Below are 25,554 nucleotides of genomic sequence, written 5' to 3'. Positions count from 1 at the left end.
TGAAAAGCCTGAAAACTCCCTTTCACACATCACACAGTAATAAATCAGCGTGCACCACTGCCCCAAAATAAAACACACATTTGTGGTCTAAGTAACAGTGCTTCCCACATGAAGATGAAAAGGCAGAAACAAAAAAATATGTGGCAATAGTGAGGACTTTAACAGAATGACACCACTCCAAAGAGCTGAGGATTGCCTCTGTATTGCAATATTAATTTTCTAGACCATTAGTTATATTGCTTGTCCATAAATGAATCGTAATGCTCTTATTAAGCTGTGAGACAGATTTCCACATTGTATCACAAGGCTTTTCAGCTTTCAGGAGGTTGATAGTTAATGGTTTTGGTGTTCCTCAGTCAGATAATTCAGCCTACCACTGTATTTTCCACAAGCAGTTAACTAAGCTGTTTCCTCTGCAGCATTAATTTTAACAGGTTTACAATAGTACCATTAGACCTCTGGACATTTAAGAGGAAGCACACTACAATTGGAAAGTACCATGCCAAGCAGGACGCAAGTGGCTTTCATCCAGGAGCACTGAGGAATGCAGAAGACAAGGAGAATTTAGTGTCAGATATTTCAACCTCTGTGAACTCTTGAACACAGCACCAGACTACAGAATTTTACTGGGCTCTTAAACTAAAGAAATCACTGTGCACAGATCTTTAAGGCACTGGTTTTCCACTAGTTTGCCTTTCTGCTTGTTTGCTTTAAATCAGGGAAATAACTGCAATGTGATCTTTGGAGCGAGACATGTTCCATCATCTGCATTCAGCACGTAGGCTCCTGCTAGTGACATGCACATCATCTGATAGAAATCCAGCGTGCCTGGAAAGGTTTTCAGCATAGAAACCGTATGAACAGTTGCTAGCAGACATTAATTGCAACAGACTTCACCAAGTTGATTTGCAGCCAGGGAGGGGATTAGAGACGGTATTTTGCTGCTACCATCTTCAGCTCAAGGCCTGGGGTCACGACTGACCGTTGCTTGCTTCCTTTTCACAAGAGAAGTCAAAGGAAGCTTGAGCTTCCCTGGACCATTTTGAGGTGGCAGATCTGTTGGTCTGACCACACTGTGAAAACCGTACTTGCTTGCCTCCCAGGGACTCGTCAGATTAAGAGCTATTGGGAAGACACCCTCCCTTTTCACACTTCCAGTGCTACTGTTATCCAGTTATCAACATTCTCCAGATCATATCACATGGACCTAGCTCTTCCCTGCAGCAGATGCTAGATGTCACTGAAAAAGACAGTTGGGGATCAGAGACAGTATTTATAGCGCAGACCTACAGACTCCAACCTGTGAGAGGCTTTCCAGAATTAGGGTGTGAGAGTACTACTAAGTATAGTTTTAAATACAGACAACCTTTAAATCAAGGATGTAAGGTTTGAGACTTTAACAGGTTCCTGTGTCCTTTGCTTTTGCCAATGCCTTAAGGAGTGCATCTAAGTTTAAACTCTCTAGCTGCAGTTTCAGAACTACTTTAAACTGATCGAATGACACCTCCTTTCCCAACTTGGTGAGCCTCTTCCTTCTCTCCTGCCTGCATTCTGCTCATACTGTAAGATGAAGGGTATTTTTCAGCCAGATCAGCTGCCCACTTCAGCTGATAACCATATGAGTGGTAGTGCTGTCATGGTAGAAGGTGTATGAAAGCCAAATTCAGAGCAACTGAAAGCAACCATAAGCTCAGGTCCAGTTTTTATTGTTAAGGACAAAAGCCAATACTTATTTAACCTCAAGGCATGAATAGTTATAGCTCTGCTTATTTTAAGTATGTTGTCCTAAACAGATACAGTACACCAGCTAAGTGCTTCTTTTTACATCTTCATTGGTAAACTAATCAATTTTGCAATGGAAGACACCTAAAAATCGCAGGTGCCTGGATACAACTGCAACAGTGCCACATTCATCATAGGACACGGGTGACACATTCACAGACTCAGGGCATCCAACACCTTCACTGAAAATTCCTGAAGATGCTCCAGAGCATGTGGTATTGGCCCAGCTATTAAGAGGAGTCATAAGCTTCAACAGCAGGATTTGTTCTGAAGAGTATAAATCATTGTTCGGAAGGCCTTTTGTTTCTAGGACGACAGCTCAAGGAAGGCACTGGATTGTTCACTTCATTTAGTGAAGACTTAAACTACATGGCAAATGGCATTTTGTTTGTTAAACTATCAGTTTTTGATACTTACAGATGCTTAGAGATTATTCTTCAAAAGTTTGCCATTTCTGAAATACTCAATCAGAGTCATTAAACCAACATAAGGCAAGTCATGGCTGAACTTGTAGAAAGACTCTTTAGCATCTGAAAGCAAATCTAACCATTAATCCAGTGGGCAACCTACATTTTTCACGGGTACAAAATGAGCTCCAGCTGACCTCCCCAACCCAAGAAAAGACTCTGTCATTTATAGTAAAGGTTAATGCCATGATAAGAGCAAGTTCACGTTTCAGCTGCCTAGCATTATAGCTTCAGCAGTAATGTTTTTCTTTTTGCTATTTTCAAATGTTATCCCTGGAATCCTTCACTTTATTAAACTTCCTATGTCAAAAAAAAAAAAACTAAATAATCATACACTAAGCCTTTATTTATATCATTTTATAAATAACAGCTTTGTGAGTCACTTGACAGCCCCAAAACAGGTAGACTCTTTGCTTTTAATCAAGGACTTTTTTCTAAAGCATGCTAGGGCTGGGCAAGAAAAGGGTGTCTCCGTAAAACAAACAGAAGTTCCAAATAAGGAGATCCACTGCAGTGGCCATCCTCTCTTGGTCTTAACACAGAGAAGGCTCCCCTTTACCTCTATATTTGCATATTAACATTTTAAATTATTCAATGTGTATAAAGCTAATTATAAACCTACTGATTAAATTCATGGTTGTTGGGAGAGCAGTCTAAAACCAGACTGAGAATGACACAGGAATGCCTGTGATATTTTTGTAATGGTTATTTATTATTTGTACTAACGTGCTGTCTAGGAGTCCTGGCTACAGAGCAGGACTCATGGGGTGAGGTGTTAGACAAAAACAGACTAGCAGATGATCCTTGCCACAAAGAGCTTACACATATTATTAGCATTTGGCCAAACCAAGTCTTGACATTCTCAGCAGCAGAGCTCAGCAGGCTCAGGGCACAGCTTAAGCTGACTGTGAAACTGCTACACCTTTGAATCCTAACCAGTCCAGTTTGAGAATGGGTCTCAACAACATGGTGAAGTTTGCATACATACGCAGCAGCTATGGATCACAGCCATCCTTCACCTGTGTACTGCAAACCCTTACCTATCTTGGCTGGTGCCATCCTCACCCAACAAGGAAATTGTTCAGGGCACTCTGAGTGCTAAATGAGAGGCTTCAGCTTATAACAAGGGACAAATTCCTTGACACTGGCAGAAAAGGCCAGTAACCCATAGCATGACAAAGAGTGGTCCCAGCCAACAAACAGCTTAGCTTAATGAATGCACTGTAAGCACTCCAGCTAAGGAAAAATCCAGAAGAAGGGACTTCAGGGCCAACAGTGAGGTTGGTCTTCCAAAGTCCCAGCTGAGTTCTGGCTGAGGCCAGTGGTGCAGGAAGCACACAAAAACCTGTGAGGGATCAGTAATGGGCAATTTGGAAGCAAACGAGGTGCCTTCACTTCAAGTTTCACCTCCAGACATCATAAATGCCACGCTCCAGCTGGTAGCTGAGGACAGAAAGGACTGCTCAGGGATGTTAGGGACAGCTCATGAGCCACCAAGGGATAACGAATGTGAAGACTACTAGGAGCTGGCTAAACTCACTTCTCTGAGGATGTGCATTACAGCTAAACACAACTCAGACCATCAAAAGCAAATAAGCAAGGTGTTTTGTCTGGTTTTCTATAGTTTATGTCTTTTATTAATTTCCTATTGTTTCAGGCTCTCTTACATCCATACATCAGATTAAAGTAGAAACTTGGAAGCCTGAACAACACAGGCTGAACCCAATGCAGTAGTGGAATACGTCTCTAGCACATTTGCTGTCAGATCAATGATTAGTTCCCAGCGTCAAAAGTATGAGGGTTTTGGAGCCAAACCCAAAACAGCAGAGTAAGCATACCCATTTCAATCAATAAAATACTAAATGAGATGCCAGCCTAGTGTTTTGCATTTGACTTACTCATTTATCTCTAAATGGGAAGAGAGCAATGCTTTCTGGACAGCATTTGTATGGCTAATTGGAAGCAATAAAAACCTTCAATCCAGTATAAAAAGAAAATTGCTGAATTTCCATGTAAAGTTTTAGGTTTTATTGGTTTGCATTTTATTTTCCCCCCAATGCTGTTTCTTCTGTCTTTCCTGCCAAATTTGAACTGATGGCTGTTTTCCTCTTCTGCGATGAATTAACTACAGCTTCACTGCAGATTGTTCCACACAGACTCTTTACAAACAGTGTGGTTAAGAAACACCTGTTAGCTTACTTTTGTATTCTTCATGTAACACAGAAATGTTTATGAGTACATAACGTACAGCTAAATTCATTAAAGAGGAATTTTATAAGGTAGCTCTGTCCAGCTCAGATGACATCAAAACAAACAGGCAGGAAAATCTAAATGAAAAATGAATGTAAAGGCAGGGTGTAAAAAGCCTGGGAGGTAAAAAAAAAATACAACATAAGCATAAAAAGACAATGATGCAAACCATTTATTTTTTTTAAGGATACTACTGCTTTAGTGAAAAGATTCAATATATATTCCAGTATGTGGTGAGCCAAGGCACACAGGGCTGCTCCAAACCACTGGCCAGACCCTAAATACTGCTTTAGTCAAATATTCAGATTTCAGAACTGAAGGCAGACACAAGAGGTGTAGAAAAACCAATTACCATTTAGCAAGGAAGATTCACAGAAACCACGGTAGAATGGTTTGCACAGCATTTTACTATGCTGTTGACACTTTGCTTTCCATTAACATTCACAAAAATGCTTTTGGGATGCGAGTGCCAAGAACTTATTGTTTTTAGATAGTTAGGAAATTTGGCTTCCGTTTACTTCACAAGTACCACAACTTACACAGCAAGACGTTTTTATGAATACAATTGTTCTGGGAGTAGTAGTACAATACAACGAAACAGAAATTTAATGTATTATGAATCTATATATTACAATAGGAGCAGGCTCTTTCTAGAAAGTGCTAGAATTAAAGGGAAAGTGATAAATTTAAGAGAAACAAGAAGATAGTTTTTGAAGAAAAAAATTAGTAACAAGGAAGTATGAATGGAAAGAGTGATAAAAATTAAGTTCTTTGTATTTCTCTATCTTCACTAACTTTTTAACTGTGTGTAATACACTAGACTTTATTTGGGTCTTGTAATTTTATTTTGAGGTTTATATCTGCATGAAGAAACAAGATCTCATTTGCTGAACTTAATTAGTAGCACAAACTCCTGGAAGCTAAAAGAATGATGAAATGTCTTTGAGACAACGTATGACATAAAAAACCTCAAACCTGTAATTTATGCAATATTACAGCATAAGAGCAATCTACCAATACCAGCAGACAGGTAGCTATAAGGTTAGTAACAAGATCCCAGAGAACACTTTGCCAAGAGAAACTTCCTAGGAAAATAATCAGAGAAAAAAACCAAACAACCTTGTTTTCAAAGGAACAAGCTTTCTTAAACAGCACGTTACAGTTCTGTTCATCTGGGTGCAGTAACCATGCAACCAGGTGACTTTTGCAGAGCTATTTTTTCCAGTGCTAAATCATGCAGATGTCACAAAGTGGAGGACCATACACAAACTGAACACTGGATGCCACAGTAAACAGATTTTTATTCAGTAGTGCTGAAATGTGAGCCAAGATCCAAGCTAGAGTTCATGTCTCCATCTTTGTCTTGACTACTTCCTACTATTATATGTGAGAATCTCTCACACAGCCTCTGAAGTAAGTGTCTGAGCTCCTGTGGGGATTGTTCAAGGAACTGAAGTAATGCTATAAACTCCCCTAAACCCTGTCAAACAAAAGATAAGGCAGAAACCTTTTCTTTTCTCACGGAGTGACATTATTCAGGGACAGGAAGCAAAAACCAGAATATTTTTTAAGGGAAAATGATAGTCAACATACAGTGGTTAGCGCTGTAGAGCAAAGCTTATCTACAGTGATGCTGGTAATTTTTTATTTCTGTAGAAGAGTTAATAAGCAGAGCTGTACAAAACTGCAATTAGTAGAAACTTTAAAAATTAGTTGTGTTCACATAGAACATCATATGAAATGAAAGAAACCAACAGCAATTCACTGAAAAAAATCACCGGTTTTGTAAAAATCACTTAATTATATTCATTGTACTCTAATAATCCATCTTTGTAAGCCTTCTGCAGCTTCATATGTTCTTTTAATTAATAGCTCAGCCAAAATACTTTTCCAGCCTTCTACAATTAAATACATGAAAGGATGCTGCTGGAAAGCTGACAGTCTTAAAACAAAGATGCTCAGTATCAATTTCTCACATGAGAAAATTTCTTCTGGCAACAAGGCTTTCAGCAAATTCTGTTACTCCTACCTAGGCCTAATATGTTCTTTGGATGTTTTGTGAATTTGCCTTTTGGTGGGAGCATTAGTTTTCAGGATTAATGAATTCTGAACAGGAATGAGAAAACGTTTCATCAAATTTAATGCTGTAAGTCTGAATACCAAACCATGGGTCCTACATTTTCTTTCATTAAAGCAATGTATCATTTCTGCTGTGATAACAGAAGCAGTCGGCACTTCCGGAGATCAAAGCAAATTACAAACAAGCCTGCCAAGCTGAACATATGTAATTCCATATGTAATGGTGCACACAATCTACATCCTGACTCAGACTAGCAACTAGACAAAGATCATCTTTGTGTATTTATGTGGCCTGCGTGCTTTGTTTGGTGGTGTGCAGATCCTTCAGTTCTTACTTTAACACTACAACACTATAACCAATAAATTTTACTTACATGATTGGTGTTCCGTATACAAGACCTGCAAATAAACCATTCCCTCTTAAACCACATGAGGAAGTCACTGGTGAGAATTTCAGAGTAACTGCAGATTCATCTAATTTTAAATGCTAGGAAAAGTTTGAAGAATTTAATCTATCAACACCAGACCGGTTATACTTATTACTTCACAGCAGTGTTATGAGAAGTCACTCAAATATGAAATCTAGGCAAAATTTTTACACCCGATCATAATCCCAGATGAACACCTCAGCATTCTCTGTTATGGGCTTCAAGTTCACTGTTACTTTCCTTCGATAAAGGATACTTCTTAATTTTTCCTTACAATAACAAAGGAGAAAAATAGACCATCGTCTGGAGAATTAGACTCAAGCAGGCATTTTGTAGAGCTACATAATATATGACTGTTTGCATCTCTGGAGGTTAAAGATGAAACAAAAGGCACTTTGAGTACTTCACAATTACTCATAAGTTTTAGCTCCAACTCTAAAAAAAAAAATGTATGTATTGTCTCTACTTCTGAACTAAATACTTATTCTATCAGCTACCAGGGAAAAATTAATTCTGTTACAATAATTAGGTTACACTTTTTAGGCAGAAACAGTATCTAGGAGTTCAAAAGCACATATCTCACGCTATGCAGGAAAGGTACTGAAGCTTTCAAAGCATTTCCACTTCTGCTGGAGGAAATTACATTCACTGGGGTGAAATAACTGGCAAGAAGTAACTATTTACTATGTCAAGCCAACCAAAACTAAGATAATAAAGAAAAATTGGCAATAAATAATGTCTCTCATATATGGTCAACTTACTAGGAGGTATAACAGATTCTGGGCTACAGTGTCAATATTTTAATTCTTTTTCAGACACACAGACATGGCATGTGTAAGTGAACAGAAAAAGATTCACCCTGTGCTCAAATATACTCCTGATGTCTATACTTTAAAATAATACACCATAACTAAGCATAACAGACTAGAACACTTGATCATTTAAATTCACATGCAATCCTTAAAACAGCCACTTACCACTGTAACTAAAAATGGCAACAAAAGTTAGCAGGTATGGAACCAGACACTTTGGAAAGCTAGGGGAAATTCTGATGGCTTGTTTTGTTTGGACCAATTTATTCACATAACAGTAGATTTAAACATCCATTGGTAATGTTCAAGAACTCAGAAGCAGTGAACTTTTTTTAATAGCCTAATTATTTATTAGGAAAAATATTTATAAAAGTAGTTACTAAAGGGAATCGGAGGACACAAGTACAGAGGTAATAAAGTCACCCTACAATACAAAAAAGATCTGCTGTATCATTAATAGCAGGAAAACTGCTTTTTTTCATAATGCTTTGAAGATATACATCTTGCAAGAGATATTTATCTCAAGGAACAAGAAAATACACACATATAATGACTTTTTGCTATGTCCCTCCTGCTACAACCACCTTACCTTTGGGATTTTACATATGAATAAGGAAAAAACCCAATGTAATTCAATATCATCTTCTTAAAACAGTCATAACAAAAATTGAGTCTTTCCTGAAAGGGAGCCAAGGAAAAGAAAACTGCACTACTGGTACTTTTTGCAGCTGTTTATATCAAATATTCCTTTCAAAGAGGACTGCAAAGGAATAAAACTAGATGGGTTTTAGAGGCAAAAGAAAGGCACACAAGGAAACTTTAGAGAAAGGGTGGTGGGGATCAAAAATTAGATCCTAAAACGAGGCAAGGCAGTATTCATGCAGAAATATGTCAGCCTCAAAGGCTATATAATAACACAGAACCAATTTAAAATGAAATGTAACATGGTCTCTAATACACTGAAACTTTTTAATGCAGTTTATAAAAGGCAATGTTAACTTCAGCTATCAACAAGTTCTGAATCTTGCACAACTAAGTTACAATGTGAGCAGCGGCAGAACAGAAAGGAGCCATGTCTAAACCAAGGACAGCCACCTGCTCAAGGACCCTCTTATTCCCAGTTAGAACTGAAGATAAAATCAATATAGCCATATTTCTATGCAGCTAATCCTCTAAGACCCAACACCCACTCAATACCCCCACTTTCTGCCCCAACAGCAACCACAAGACTGTGCCACCACTTGAGGTGACCTCCTGAGCACCCAGTGCTCCTGACAACCCATGAGCTGTCAGCACATCCTCTGTGGTCTTCCTTGCTTATAACAGATTATGACCAACGTTTTCGCTGCTCTTAAGGTCAACATGAAACAGTTCCCTAGACAGTCCAGCAATGAATGTTATCTGCAGACTGTGGTATTTTTGGGGAAAGGGAAAATGAGACAAAATACACAAGTACAGTTTTCTTCCTTTCGAAAAACTATCTTTTTGTGGTGATGGTTTCTAATGCATGCATTCCAGTTTTTCTAAAGCTAGCACCACAACTGGAAAATTACATATAACCAAGAAGATTTTCTTCCTCTAAAAATATACCCTGCCTCTTGAATACTGCCCACTTGCGAAAAAAAAAAAAAGACTGAAAGGTCTTAAGGTGACTACACAGAGTGTTCGGATTTCAGAGGGACTGCCTGAGTTTACTAGGTTAGAAGAGTTCAAATTACAAAAATAATTGCTATCTGAATCGCACAGTCATAAAGTCAAGGTGCAAAAAGCAGCACTGAAATATTTTCCTCCATTCAGTATACTCACCAAACCTGCAATGGGAGTCGGTAGTCTATTGATCTTTTTTACCAATCCCGGCTTTATTGCATTCAACAACCTGTTATGAGAAAGGAGTATTTGTGAGTGGCAAGTCACAAAATTTCAAATTATCAAACACTTTTCCCAGCACATAAGGATTTCAGTATGGCTGGAAAAGTCCCCCCTTTCTCCCCTCCTGAAAACACTCACAGGCACCCAAATTCCATCACTGAAATGAAGAAAGACTAGAATGGAAAATATCCACAGCACAGTATCTCAAGAGTATTTATTTTATATTCTAAATTGATCTAGATCACGTCAGTGACCCAGACAGACTGGGTGAATTTTGTCATGTCAGCCTGCCTTCACTGCCTACAGGCAGATCACACCTGGAAGAGCCTGAGAACAGAAACCAAGAAGTCATTCAGGTCTGGCAGGAAACTGAGAAAGGATGCACACTTTATGGGCGGCCTGTCTATTTTTCTGAATCTTTACTTGACATTAAATGCCATCCTTGCATATATTGTGTAGAATGGACGTCCTCATAAATCACAGATGTGAGAAGACAAATAAAAAGGGAGTCCAAAAAACCCCCACCTCATCATGAAAACACCATTACGCCAGTGATACCACAGCTGAACACTGTTTAGTGTTCAAAGATTAGCAACCCCCCAAAACCAAGTTCCTCACCACCCATGAACACACATGTGCTGACACAGTTCATTGCTAGAATACTCAAAAAACTGACCAATCCTCTAAAAGTGGGGAATTTTAGTTATAAAATCCTGTTGCAATAAACACTGTGTCTTCACCACCCTTCACCTAGGAGAAAACCCTTACGCCTTTTATCAAAAGCAAAAAATCAACCAGTTCCATCCATTGGGAAGAAAATCATCAGGTCAAGACACTGACTTCAAATTCAAGATCTCTGAAGAGAAACAAAGATGTCTATTTAAATTTAAAACTCTCTGAAAATGAGAATAGCCACTATGGAAGAGAGGAACCTCATTTTGTGGTGACATGGTCTCTACACAAGAGCAGACTCTTCTGACAGCTTACTGTGGTAGTAAAGTCATTAATATTTAATATTTGAGAAATCTTGCTAAGAACTTTATCCTAACTAAAAGAATATTCCTTTCAATTAAAAGCTAACAGTCTGTGATTGTTTCCAACTCCCTGCTTCTGAGCCAGGATAACACAGGGTGTGCCACTCCTCAAAGCTCCACCAAGAGCCATCTCTCCATAGCGACATGTTATTTGCTGTTTGATTCCATAGGGCTGGGGCAGTTTGAAAGCTCATGAGGGAGTTCATCCCTCCCAGGGTGGACATCTGGCTTTGTGAACACTGAAATTATTGTTTTTCTTCATATCTTGCTTCTTCTGTCTCCCTGAAACAATATATAGGTGGGGTGCCTGCGATCACTTGGGCACAACAGAGAAGCAGAGCAGGAGATGCTATTCTCAATATTCTCTATGATTGTAGTTGTAAACCTGTCCTAAATTGTACTCGTGTTATTACACACTTGAAGTCCCCACATCTCCAGCACCATCATATATCAGGAGTGGCAACAAAGCCAACGTGAATGACATTTTTGGGAGCTGGGGGGATTTTTTTGATCTTCTTGAAGTTAAAAACCCTGTAAACCCAAGCTCATACAGATTGCTGTACTATTCCTGCCTTCTGCTTAAGGTAGAATCTAACACTAATGTCCTAAGAACAAATGAATGAATACACTTTTATATAAAACAATACACTTTTCCCCCCTAGATGCAGAGAATGCCAAGAAAAGAACTGCACTTCTCCTATAAGCATTGTCTTATTTCACAGATCAAAAAAAAAAATTACTTGTTTTTTCCACAAAAGACACTATGTTATTTTTTGGCCTCACTATTATTTTCCATTTAGCTGCTACACGTACAATTCAATTTGTGGGTTTTTTTTTGTCAGAGGACTTCTTTCCAAATATTGTAGGTCTCTCATGATTCCAATCCTCAGTCTGCCTATTCTGTCTCAAGAAAAAACATATTAGCTAAATCTAATGTATTTCTTTATTACTGAAACATAAATATATCAGGCACCATAACAAATATTGCAGGTGCAGATCAAAAGTCACAGACAATAACAGAAAGTAAAATAAAGAGATCTTAATGGAACTCTCAAATGCCAAATCCCATTCTGAATAAATCTTCAAAATGGCTTGTACAGACTTCTCTGTGAAATAGAGGAGAAGGATAAATTGAGAGGAAGAAAAGGAGCAGGGAACAACCAACATTTTTGATCACTGTTTGGAGTCTGAAGAGGAAGGAAATGGGATGGGGCAAGATGGAAAACCCTGCTGGAAACAAAGTCTGGCACCAAACCCCTCAGGACCTGCTCACTGCAGAACATGTCAAATGGAGGTTTCTTCCAGAGCAGACAGACTACTGAATTATTGCCTCATCTAGAGTGACAATTCAGATGCCAAGATATTGAGTGGTTTAAGCTTGCTCTGCTACCAACCCATCTGAAATGTTGCACTGTTTATGCAGAGTGCCTCAATGGTCACCTTTACTCACAGTTACTGTCCATCCCTGCTTCAAAAAAGCCCCTAACAACACCTCTTCCTACATAGCTCTGTAGGAAACTAAATTTCCTGTGCTGATTTAGACTCACATAGAGTATGCACCTTGATATGTAAAGTTTTACCAGCTCCGGTAGGTTTGTGTTGAAATATGGGGCAAAGAAGACCCTTCCCCATTTTGCACTGGGGACCTGGCACAAGGCCTGTGGCCACAGCCCAACAGAAAGACTTTGCAAGTAAGAAAAAAACACTAACCCACACCTTCCCCTGGCAGCCTCTGACAACTGCAGTCCCATGCTTTCTTGCCCTACCAGTCCTAACCAAAGGACTTGGCTGCTCTAGGCCTTCCGTCCCTAACCATGTCCTAGTTTAAAGAGTTTTCACGAGAGAAAACCTGCAACACACACCTTCCTCTGGCACCCCAACTGCATCTGCAGTTCCAGCCTGTGTCCCTCCCCTAGTCTTAATCTTTGACTCATTCTAAGGTGAAGACACTCAGACACGATAACAGCAACCAAGTTCAGGGAGGAAAAAACATTTGCAGTGTAAACCTTCCCCCGACCCCCCAACACTGGTCCCACTTCAGGTATAGCTGTAGGCAACCAGTACATGGCAGTGCTGCCCAGCCCGCTGCACTGCAGGCAGCAGCGGAGTCAGACATTAGGTGATCAGCATCACCGTAACCAGAACCACCTATTTTTCTGCATTTAGCTGCACAGCAAGTCTAGATACCTGCACTGTATGCATCTATGGACAACAAAGAATTCCACCATCTGTTGTCCAATCTCATGGTTAGCTCTGAAAATATTTTATGGCATCACATTACTCCCTCTACCACAAAAAACAAACAAGAAACCTCACCAACTTTAAATACTTCTGGAATCACAAATTTGTTAACTTAAAAAACCATGAGAAATCTTTCTGAATGGATTGTTCTAGGGCATTAAATCAAATCTTTAAAAATATGTTTGTATTTCAGCAATCCCTGAGAAAGAAATGGAAAAAAGCAATGGCAAGACAAGTGTCATAGGAGCAATGTAGAACCCATCAGCTTCTACATCAGCTGAAACACACACACATTGTTTGGTGCCTTATTTTCCCGACATTTACTTACATTATAAAACTTAATCATATCACTTTGATAATGAGTCACAGAGGACAGGCAATCATTGTAAGCCTTGTTACAACATACATTTAAGGCCCTATTCACAGATCATGTTAGACAAGTTACTTTTATCACCCATTCTTGCAGCAGGAAGGCACTTTCTCAAAAAACACACCTAGCTGACGGTACAGTAAGATCCTCTGCCTCAGACATCTGGTCTGTCTGGCCAGTTTAGCAATACTGCTTAGCCTAAGGAAGATACTACAGTCCCTATGGGCAGTTTCAGACAGAGTTGAAGCCTAAAGGTCCTGAGTTGAGGTACTTTGAAAGATGACTTGCTTCTCTGAGTACCTTCCAGCTCCTGCTGACCCTGTCTGATAGTCTTTCTTCCAAGGAAGCAGTCTTTTTCTTGTGCAGTAAAAATCATCCGAGCTCAAGTATATTCTTCCTCACAAAGGCATCTAGGGCAGACACATTGCTCACTCCTAATCTAAATGCAAGACACCAGTCTTGCCCCAAGCAACCACTAGCTGCAAGTCCAGATTTTCCCAAGCACAAATTTAGTTCAGGTTTTTGTACAGCTGTGTTCTTCAAACACAGAAAATCCTCAAGTGGATGTGCATCTTCTAAAGAACAATACAAACCCTTTGTATTACTGTGTACCACATTCTGCTATGCCAAGGCTGGTGAATTATTGTACAAATAGAGTGGAACTGTTGAAGTTAGATAAAAGTGTTCATTTTGTTGGGGTTTTTTGTTTGGAAGCTTTGGGGGGAGTGGGGTGGTTTGGTTTTGTTTTTAAGGTATTAGTACTATTTTCATACTCCTGCATCTAGAAAAAGATATGTGAATGGGACAAGTTCAACTAAGCCGTCCTAACAGATAACAAAATAGGATGATTTTAAATATTCCATTATTTTCTCCTTTTTCCTTCCCCTTCAGTAAGATGTCGCTAATGTAAGGTCTGATACCACATGGTGAGAGAATACTGGCTGAAAAAAAACCCATAAAACAATGTCTTTCCATACTGTTTTCAAAAGGAGAATGCAGATACATTCTGCAAGCTTGCCCGTTTTAGTAGCTGGGCTTTGGAGTTTAGTAGTTGGGGACCAGAAGACATTTTGGAGATAAATGGCAAAACAAAACTAAAACTTTTTAAAACTCTAGCTTTCAGCCAACTTTTTTCTCACAGAAATCATTCTGGAGCATTAACAGCTACTTATGCAAGAAGTTAAATGGCACAAGAAGGAAAAATGAAAGAACAGAAAGATAAAGACTGTAATCCTTCTTCCATTGAGGCTTTCTGCTACCTGATATGACCAGTGTTTCTCTGATATGACCAGAGGGAATATATCATAATGAAATCTCAAGGAACTTTTTAACAATAAAAGGAGTAAAGACAAGACAAAAAGCAATGCAGCTGAAATAGGTATTAAAAGAATCAAAAAAATATGATGAAGGAAAAAACCCCCAACTAATCAACCCAAATCCCACCAAACACCCAAAAGACAATAACCCAAACCAGGATAAAACTAAACATCTTCAGGCTCCATCCACAAAACCTGAGTCTCTACATAAACATGTGACCTATTCTCAAAGACTTCAGGCACTCTGTGAGGATTTCTGCTCACCACCCCTATCATGTATGTACCTGTTCTGAGTCAGGACAATCCTCTGTTCTTCACTTCTTAAAGTTCTCCTGCCGCTTTCAGTCCAACATAGAATCATACAGGTTGGAAAAGACCTCAAAAATCATCACATCTAACTGTTAACGCAGCATTGCCAAGTCCACCAAACCAAGTCCCTAAGTACACATCTTTTAAATACCTCCAGGGATGGTGACTCCACCACTTCCCTGGGCAGCCTGTTCGAATGCCTGACAACCCTTTAGATGAGAATATTTTTTTCTAATATCCAATCCAAATCTCCCCTGGTGCAAACACACACTCATTCTCCCTTTTCCCTGTGCCAAGTGCTGGCTTGGACTCTCCAGTAACTAGCTGTTAAATGAAGCACAGTAAGACTGCATAGAAGCTAAAACCTTACGTGCCTTACCTTATAGAAACCAAAGGGCACAATGGAAATGGAAAGCTGCGCTATCCCCACTCATAGGGAGAAGCTAGGTCACTTCCTTCCCCTGATAAAACCAGCTCTGATAGGTACGGGAAGAATCAATTGCTCTATTTGATGTTGTCCCAAGGTTTGGCTTTCCAGGAGATAAGGTATCTCCACAGCTGGACAGACAAGCTGAAATCAGTACTAGCCACTGTGTGACTAACTTATTAGACCTTCCTGGGGTTGTTTATCACAAGTTAAGAATTTGAAAAACTTCTGCCAGGAAGAGAAGGCGTTTCAGGCAACAGTTGATAAAAGATCTAATGAAAAGCACCAATAAACTGCCCATGAAATTCTTGCAAGAAAGCGTCAGTCAAGAAAATATTCAGAGGATGGCTGCCAAGACCAAATCTTGTTTTTAAGAAGAAACGGAAGAGAAGCACTTTCAGAGAATTAACTTCAGAAACAGAAAAAAGAAAAGTTGAAGTGATGTGTGCTCACAGATCAATCCAGGCTGGAGGGAGAGGTATCCAGCAGAGGTCTTTGCTCAAGTAACAGATCATATTCATAAAAAGAAAAGCTGACTAATGATCTGATCTTCAAGTAAAAGGGCATTTCATATTTGAGAGTTTAGGAAATTCTACCCACAGTAAACCTTCATGGATACCTTCTGCTGTTCAAATTGAGTTTTACAGACTTACATTCTAAGAAGCAGCCTTTAAGCATTTGATAATTATTAGCCCAGACAGCTTCAGTGTCCACACTTTTCAAACTCATACTCTTGTGGCAGCTCCAAAATGCTGCCACATAGTTGAAAAGAAGAGAAAAATCCACTACTAATCTTAAAGATAAACAAATCACATTGAAACAGTGAACAATGAAAAGTCAAAATATTTTGTTGCAAAAGAAAAGGCAAAGAAGTTTCAAAATATAGAGATGACCTGGAGGTCACAAAAATATTTCTGGGAAAACATTCTTGAGTAAATGATGCTCCTGATACCATTTATGTAGAATTAGATGAACAACCTGCTTTTTTAACAAGCAGGGCAGAACAGAGTTTGTCCTATAATCCAGTCTGATAAGTACAAAGTGAATAAAGACCTATGCAAATATGCAGCACTGAGAAAACAATATGCCGAACATGGGCCTTGCATGGGTCTTGCTCTGCCGAAGACTAAAAATATGAACAAGACAGAGGCCTTGCAAAACAGCTCAAGAAAGGCAAAAGGGAAGATTATGTATAAAAAACTTCACAAGCTATTCATACAGAACTTACCATCACAAGAAGTGATGACATAAAGAGCATCCCATGCACCTATACATTTACCATTCATACACAGTTTAACACTGAATAGCAATGGTCATGGATAATTGCCCAAAGTACATAATAACTACAGTTTCTTAAACATACATTGTTGGAAAGCTGAAATCTCTCACAGGATTGCCTTGCCTTGCATTTGAGCAACACACCATTCAAATGGGTCAGTGTTCCACAGTCTCCTGCCCTATCAATTACCAAGCATCACCGAAAAAACTCTACTGTTTAGTCTGCTGAAATACATTTTTTAAAAATGTAAATATAAAGACAGGCCATTCTGCCTGTACTCAAGCATGCCCCTCAGTGGCTATGCCCCTCTTCTCACGCACATGGCTGAGCATTAGGATTTACATTACGTTTGACCTCTCACCTAAACCATACTAATAAATAGTTCTTCATTATAACACAGCACTAAAACTTTAAGAACCCTGTATTCATAAAAAACTGTTTCAAATGTCCTCACATGAACCTAAATCTTAATGCTTAATGAGCCTTGGGGCCCATCTCTCAAAACTGGAGACATGCCAAATTCACAATGCTGATAATGTTTTGGCTTTACAACACAGAGCCTTAAAACCGCAGAAGAACACCAATTCCTTCTCACCTCAAGGCATGGGTCACATCCAACACTTCAAATATGCCTATGAAACTCAAATACCTTCTTAGTTTCCAGGAATAGGAAAGTCAAGCGAAACACTAATTAAGCACAAGGGCATCCACTAACTTCTCCACTGTACACTACACAGCCAAGTGCTGAACTGATGCCAGGCCCATGCCACTGACAAACAAGGAGAATGACATATCTGAAAAATCCTACAAAGACGACTATTTGTTTTCCCCTACCAGGTGACATAAGTGACATTAACTTGCAAGAAGAACTGAAACACCATATATACAGTGAAGGCCACTCTCCATACCTCTAAGTATCACTGACTCAGAACACAAAAGATTTATCATTCCATAGCATTACCACTAGCACTGATCTGGCACATATCCAGCCCTTGCTGAAAACAGCGTTCATGTCAGCCCAAAGCTTCATCAGATGCACTAGATGATGCACTTCTAAAGAAACTGCTCTATGAGGAAAAGCAGCTCATTCATCACCACTGACAGGAAGAACACAAGCTAAGGGAATTTCTTATTTACAGAAGAAAATTATTCTTATGACAGAGTAAATGATAAATTCCATTAGGTAATTCTTGATCACAATCACTTTCAGCTCACTCAGATTTATAGCCACACTTCACATTTTCTTTAAATACTAATAAAATAATCTATGTGATTGACTAACTTCTCACCTTTTTTATTTAAAAGTCAAACCTAAAAACTTTCTTGAACTTTTTAAGAGCATATATTCCTAATGTGAACAGCTGAAGAGAACTGCCTTTCCTATATATTGTCCTGCATGAGAAAAGGTGTAAAACTTTTTCCTTAGTTTACTGTACATACCCAATTTTACCATGTTTACTTAAAAGCAGTAAAATACCTTTGTATCTGCTCTTTCAAAAAATAATGAAAAAGTTATCAGTCAGAGAGTCCCAGTTTCAAAGAATAAGCATAGTTTCTGCACATCTTACTAAGCTACATAACACCATGTGCTAATATACAAAATAAGTGTCTCTAAGAAACAAAGAAAAGTTTGGAAAAGTGCTCATAAGTTGGTATCCAGTGCTGCATATGAAAGTGACATCCATCTTTAACCACATACTGTTGGTCCTCTTTCACTTTTATATGTTTATGCCATTACTTCTCAAAGTATGCAGTTAAATATTTGTTAGAATTTTCATGCTTGTGAAAAATCAAAGACTTGTTATGCCTGCATGTACTGCTATGAATTGATTTTCATACATATATAAACCAAACATGCAGCTAAACTGTGCTACATACAGAATCCAAGGTATTACACACAGTCAAGATGCTGCTGGACTCCACTGCAAAGCCAAATAATTTCTGCTAGTACTGAAACAGGAGTCAGTTTGAGTTTGTTGTTTAAGGTCTTTTGCCCAGGATCCATATCCCAACTGCTGTTGTTGTTATTCATCTTTATGGTCTGGTCCTATTCCTGACATAAGAATCTCATTACCACTAATACAAACTTTCAGGGTGGCACGACTGCTAGATTCCAGAGAAAGCCTGAGAGAAAATACCATCCAAATTACGTGTCAGAAGTTCTTACAGATATATTGGAGATATATATATATATCCCCCTTGGATAGTAATATCAAAGCAAGTAATTAACTCAGATTTTTGAAGTGACATCCCTACAGAGACCTCTCTTAACTGCTGAATGCCCAATATGAAGGAAGGAATCCTGCAGTAGCAGAGCTGGACAAGGGGAGGTGGGCAGCTAGAAGAAGGGGAAAACCTTAAAAATGCACATACAAGGATATTGGAACAGAAATAACAATTGGGCAAATCTGCAGGAAGATGTAAAATTTTTTTTTAATAGTTTTTAAACTTAGTAATAGCACATAGTTAGAAATAAAAACAACTTCAACTTCCCTACCTGCTGTTTCAAAAAACCCAATAGAACCACTCAAACCAGCAGGCCAGGTGGATAGAGGCAACATATGCTTTTTCTTTTGCAATTAACCTTCATTCGGATGCCTGAGTCGATAGAATAGGAACACCTAAGCATTGCAACAACCAGAACTAATTTATTCCTGATTAATCCTCTAGCTTCTTATGATATCTGGGTCAAACCTAAATGTTAAAGCTATGTAACAAGGGAAAAAAAAAAAAAGAATTGAACATGTGCTGGAGCAGAAATTGGGAATGAAATTTCCAGTGATATTTCCTGCTACTGGTGTTGTATTACTGCATCGTGTAGCTTTCCACTATGACCCCATTTGCCCACCCATGCAGAAACATAGGCAAGAAACTCCTCAGTTTTTGCGCATAAGAAGATAATACACAAAGCAAGAACTGCCTCCTCCTCACTATGATGCTCCTTGCTGAAATCACTATCTGCACTGATGGTCAGACAGCTATGCTAAAAAACTGTGAAGTCATTTCAGACAAACAGAAGTTGTAGTCACTGGCTTCTCAGCACAGCTGGGTGAACAATTAGAGCCGGTACTGTCTGGGCAACTACACAAGTGGGCTTTTAAATAGCCAGAAAGAAGAAAGGGCTTGTGTTGGTCTCATCTGTCGACTTGTTGCTTATGGCATTCTGTACTATTTAAATATGCTCCTCAGCTCCTCAGATGAATGCATGTCATATATATGACTATATATATGACTATACAGTGTTATAGTGAGGCCAGATTGAGGTGCCAGCCACAGCATAACCACTACAAGAGAGCCAGGTGCGAGGCTCGTGGTTGCCTGTGGCAAGCATATGCATCCAGGACTGCTCCGCTAGTCAGGATGGTGGCCCACAACACATTCATCCCAACAGTCTGAGCTTTTGGCATTACACAGTTGTATTCATTTTCATTTATTAAAATATACGGATTGTTGCCAGATGTGAATGAATCATTTATAACCAGTGTAGTGATGTCTGCTTGAGTCTGTAGGCTGTGTAGGACATAGAGATTGGGATCAATTGGAGGAGGGCCTGTCATTACTGTGCATAAGGCTCCAACAACCCTGCTACAGACAGAGATGGAGATTCCCCCTGTGCCATTTCACACATGAATCAGTGAGGAGCACACTTTTATTGCTGGTGCCACGGTTTGTTAATCATCAGAAATCCAAACTTGAAGGCCAAGCTGATAGCTCTCTGGTTGATGCTCTGTAGCCTAATACAGTTCTACTCACTAACCACAGCTCACCAACAAAGAGTGGGATACAAAACAAACATCACGGCCTCTCAGCTTTGAGGAGATAGATCCCTTCAGGTTGATTTGCACTGATCCACAGGTGGTAAATGAGGACGAGCAATTTGCCCAATATCACAGAACAATTTAGTAGTATAACCAAGTGTTGTCCCTTGATCTGCTTATTACTGGAGCTCACAACCTCCTAAGAAATACATATTTATTAGTTTCATTAGCAAAACATTAGTCAGTTATGCTTTCCATCTTAAAGATTTACAGCATTTAAATCAGACTACCTCTGCTTACTTGTAGATAAGATTTCAATCTAATCTTGAAATCCATATCCCTTGCTTTTCATGCAACACAATTCAACCTTAACATTTAAAGAGCACTGTGAAGTGATTCAGCACACAGCACTTCCCTTCAACACACAGAGGAGAGAGATCTTGTGCAAGAGGCAACTCTCAAATACAAAGTAGACTACATGATCCTTCTGAGTTACACGGAACCAAAACCACTCCTCAGCAAAGACATGCAACTACAAGCAAAATAATCATATAATTTTGTTTATATTTTTTCCCCTTTAACACCTAAAGTTCAAGCTGTCTGACTAATGACACTAGTGAGATATACAACAGTATTTACACAAGAAGGTTTTGAATCTATGGTAAGCTACCTAGAGTTGAGTTACAGGATATTAGCTCAACTCTACTGCTGGAAACAGTTTCCAAGTTCAGTACCTTTCATAGTATAGAACTTATCCAATAGCTGCAATGGTCCAGCTAAATGTCTCAGAAGATCTCCCTTATGAATTTCAATATGAATTCAGCTCTGCACAAGCTTCATCCTTCTGGTGTGCAAAGACAGCTTTTATCAACTTCAGTGACAACCATGCATATCCAGGGAAAGAAACCAGTCCATACAGGTGATTCAGACCAGCAGATTCTCCCAAATGCCTGACAACCTGATTTTCAAAGGACTAAGAGCATCAGAGCACATTTCCAAATTGCTCTTAAAAGTCACCAGCTTTGGCATCTAAGCCTATAACATGGTTTTGGAAGACTCTGCCTAAAAACTCACTATTAAAACCACAGAGAGAAATATGCAAAAGCTAACTTGTGTTTCTTGTCCAAAAATTACAAAACACATCATTCAAACACACCTTTAGGTAAAATTTAGAGGATGCCTAACCTTTCCAGAAACTATAAAAGCAGCTGTGTATTGATGGCATTCAGATGGCTAACTCCTGACAGCGTTCAGACTTGGAGTTGGTCCAAAATGCCTCACTGTAGCAGAGACATCTGCAGGCAGGTGTGGAACATCATTTGCCAATCTGTGGTTACAATCTTTTAATAAAAGGAAACCAAAAAGCGAACAGAATTTTTTCTTTACATAACTCAGCTAAGGAGCTGGGGTGGAATGAGGGAAGCACTTCACAAAACCTGTATTCTTTAAGCCACATTTCAGTCCTCACCATAACAACAGCTTTGGCATTGATATGATAGTGCAGTGAAATACCAGTGTGGACAATGTTAAAACTCTCAAAAGGAAACCAACAATTGGACATAGTCATGATTATATTCAAGGCTCAAAACTGTAAGGGTTACTTACTCACACAGAAGAATGCCATTTTCTAATCCGGAACGAAAATCTTTCTCACCAAAACTTCTGCCTGTCACTTGCTGCAAAAGAGTAGGGGGAAACAAAAGTGTGACATCTATTAGAAAGTGAGCTTTACAAGAACAATTCATAATATTCACTTAAAGCATCTGCCGCATAAGGAACATCTGAGCTTTACAAGCCTTGCCAAAGGACTAAGTCATGCCCATTTCTCCTTCCCATTTCATCAAGCTATTTAACATATAGAACAAAGTATTTGCTGTGGCCAGTGCAATTACAGATTATAATAGAACTGTTTTCCAGAAGTAAAAACCAAAAATGACAAACCAAAAACTACAACGCAGTCTTCAGAATATTTAAAAATTTTATTTCATAGTGCTTTGAATTTTAAAACTACTGTATTTAGACAAACTATGTATTTTTACGACTTATTTTTTTTGCACCACATTAAAAATTTTGTATCAGGCTTGAACTTTAGTCCTTAACCTATCATCTTTACAGAATAAGCAAAGGCAATTGGAAGCACTGGCATGACCCTTCAGACATATGCCTCAATACTCCTGGTCGTATTAAAAGATAATACACATCAGCAGGTCAACTGTGAGTGTGAATAAACCTCAGTGGAAGCCAAGGTTTAGGCACCTTCTCATAGTCCCATCATGGACGCTTAGACCAGGAGGTACATTCTGCATCACAGGCTCTTATGCCAGTCTGTGCTGCTCAGGGACGGACCATCTTGAAACCTTTTAGGAACCCCAATCTCACCTGAGGTGCCAGATGCTACAAGCATGACTGAACCCCCATTTATGACTCACTACCATGTTGACAATGGCTTGCCATTCATCCTCACATCATTCTCAACAGATGACGTGTTCAGTTAAAAGAACACTTTTTATTACCACCACGAAGGATATAAAAATAGTTGCTATGTTTAGAGAACACTGAAAAGAAACAATACAAAGCAAAAAAAAGTTTTTAATTGTCCTCCAGGAGGTCTTCTCTTTCCCCCGCCAAAACATTTACCGGATACTTATAGAGTTCTCATGGCTTGCATCCAATCTTTCAGTAAGACGCTTGCTCTGGGCGTTGCTTCCGCCATAGAGAATAGTGACTTGGGGACATATCTGTCCTTACGTCCCTGTTTTCTCCTTGCTGTTACATTCAGATACAAGACCCTTCCCTTCCCAGTTTCCTGTCATAAAGACAGCAATTTATAAAAACTGACAAGTTTGGCACTTTCCCACGGGATTAGCAAATGCAACAGCTTCACAAATGTTGGTTATAGCTATGCAGTGTTAGACAGAGAACAACACTTTTTTTTTAAATTGAAATGCAAATGCAAAGCCTAAAACCTAATACTCTACTAAATTATAAACATATCGTTTCGTTCAATGTGAAGGAACTTCTCCAGCAACCTGGCATGACAGTGCACAAACTTTAAATCCCCATACCCTGAAAAGTGTATCATAAGCGCATCAGCTGACAGTCATGTCTTGTGCAAACGCATGAAGTAGAACAAGGTCCTGTGTTGCCTTTGTACCTCTGAAGAAACCACATGTAACTCACCAGTAGTAAATGATCTCTAATAATTTAAACTATATCTAATCATAATAAATCATCTCTAATCTTGATCTGCTGAGACAGATGGAAATTATGACAATAAAACCATTAGTATTTGAGATGGATGACAGGCAGAGCATATCAAAACTGACTTTTGTTTCATCCATTAAAAAAAGGAGTACAGAAAAAAAAGTACAGAAAGGAGTAGGAAGAGTTAGTTTGTAAGAGCTTGACTCTAAGTGGCTTTTTCATCTATGCAGAAAAAAAATTAAAGAAAAAATACAGTCATCTTATTTCACTGCTCAACACCAAATGTTCCAGCTATGGAAATCAGTCTTCTTAGGCATTTTTGAAGACCCTCATTTAGCAGGAAGCAGTACTGAAACTGTTACCACAATTCAGGTAAGAATCTACCTGCCAAAAGCTGTCACCTGAGTATTGCTGTCATTACTCATGATGCAGGAAGGGTTCATACATAACTTCTGGCTGCACGAATAAAAGCATGACATACAGATGCACAGCTGGCACATGAATTCATCCAGTAAGAGGTAAAACAGACACTGACAGGAGGTGAGGAAAGACAGGAAGGTCCAGGAACAGTGCATGTCTGTTTGAAAAGGAACTGGAAGTAAATGAGGCATGGAAAGGTTTATGCTTGTTCTAGATGATCCAGCTGCAGAGGGAAAACATTAATCAGCTACAAGTCTCCTGATATAGCCAATTAAAATGTAAAAACAGTTCAACAGAGAAAGGTTAGAAACTAAAAATAAGCATGAAGATGACATTATAAATGACAAAGATAAACCCAAAATGGGGTTGAGAGGAGCAAGAAACTGGATCCACCTTTTCCAGAGGAAAAGAGAGCTCAGTTTCTTGGCATATGCACACACATTGACCTCCCTCTCTGCAGGGGCAACTTTGGGCCATACCCTCATGAACAACTACTGCAGGTCCACAGGCCATCCTGCTGCACATTGCTGAGATAACCTCTGCTTAGCACACAGAGAGCAGGCAGAGAGAGCATTTAAAGGGACTGCAAGCAAAAGGATTGGCACTCTCACATTTGCAAACACAAGAGTCCCACACAGAAAGGTGCATACTTTGCCCAAACCCCTGCAAAAAGGAAAGCAGTGCGTTAGCCACTGTGCCACAAAACTGCTGTACACATCACAGGACCACGCTCATGTTACTAATCTAAGCAGTCATCTGTTCCTACTATCTTATCTTCCATCTCTGGAAAAAAAAGCCTCCAGTTGGCTGGATGAAACTCTGAAAATGCTGACACAAGGACTAGAGGGTAGCATTTACAGTGCTTCTACTGAGCTTTACTGGACAAAAGGAAATTGTCCATCTGCAAATAGGTATAGAAAACTGGAAAGTGGAGGAAGAGATCTTTAGCCCATCAGCTGTCATATTACAGAGAACTGGTGTTCAGAACTGAACTTGTACAAAACCAGTCATGAACAAATGCAAGGCAGTATGTATCCTGGACTGCTGCCTTCAGGAAAGGAAAAAAGAAAAGTAACACCAAACCCCAAGATATTAACTGAGAGAACATTGAGACCTGGCCTTTCTTGTAAGGCTGGGTTTCCAGACCACTACATCTTATATGCTTTGAAGACACAACTCATCTGCTACCTCGCACTGTCTCCACCTCTCTGGTACAGACAAGCGCACATCGGCAGTACAGCAGGATGCAGGATACATTGAAGAGCTCCCAATCCACTTTGTAATGACAGAACACTGTAATTCTCTGCAGTGCAGGGGTACTAAAGTTAGAACGAAGTTAAGGCAAAGTTAAAGGCAAAACAAGCTGTATCCTGCTAATGATTATTAGAAAAGCCTCCCACATCTTTAATAAGTTCTATAAAGCTGAGAAGAAAAAAAATTGCATTGTCATGTCATACTGTAAATTAAGAATAGACAACAGAATTGAAACAGCATAATTTATTATTGTGT

The 25,554-nt window shown here is 39.2% G+C and overlaps 1 protein-coding gene across 2 annotated transcripts in view; it reads right to left on the bottom strand.

Annotated features, from left to right (window-relative positions):
* The window catches only part of LIMCH1 (LIM and calponin homology domains 1), a 179,790-nt gene that overhangs the window by 90,057 nt on the left and 64,179 nt on the right, over positions 1-25,554 (bottom strand). For both annotated transcript variants that reach the window (XM_032685058.1, XM_032685060.1), the window contains exons 2-3: positions 22,027-22,097; positions 9,625-9,694 (exon numbers count right to left, since the gene is read on the bottom strand). In XM_032685058.1, coding sequence (XP_032540949.1) covers positions 9,625-9,694; positions 22,027-22,097 — 141 coding nt within the window. The remainder of the gene's footprint in view (positions 1-9,624; positions 9,695-22,026; positions 22,098-25,554) is intronic.

Source organism: Chiroxiphia lanceolata, chromosome 4 (assembly GCF_009829145.1).
Source record: "Chiroxiphia lanceolata isolate bChiLan1 chromosome 4, bChiLan1.pri, whole genome shotgun sequence".
NCBI classification, from domain to species: Eukaryota; Metazoa; Chordata; class Aves; order Passeriformes; family Pipridae; genus Chiroxiphia; species Chiroxiphia lanceolata.
The sequence above is the reverse complement of the archived record's forward strand: the minus strand, read 5'-3'. Positions and strand labels throughout refer to the sequence as shown.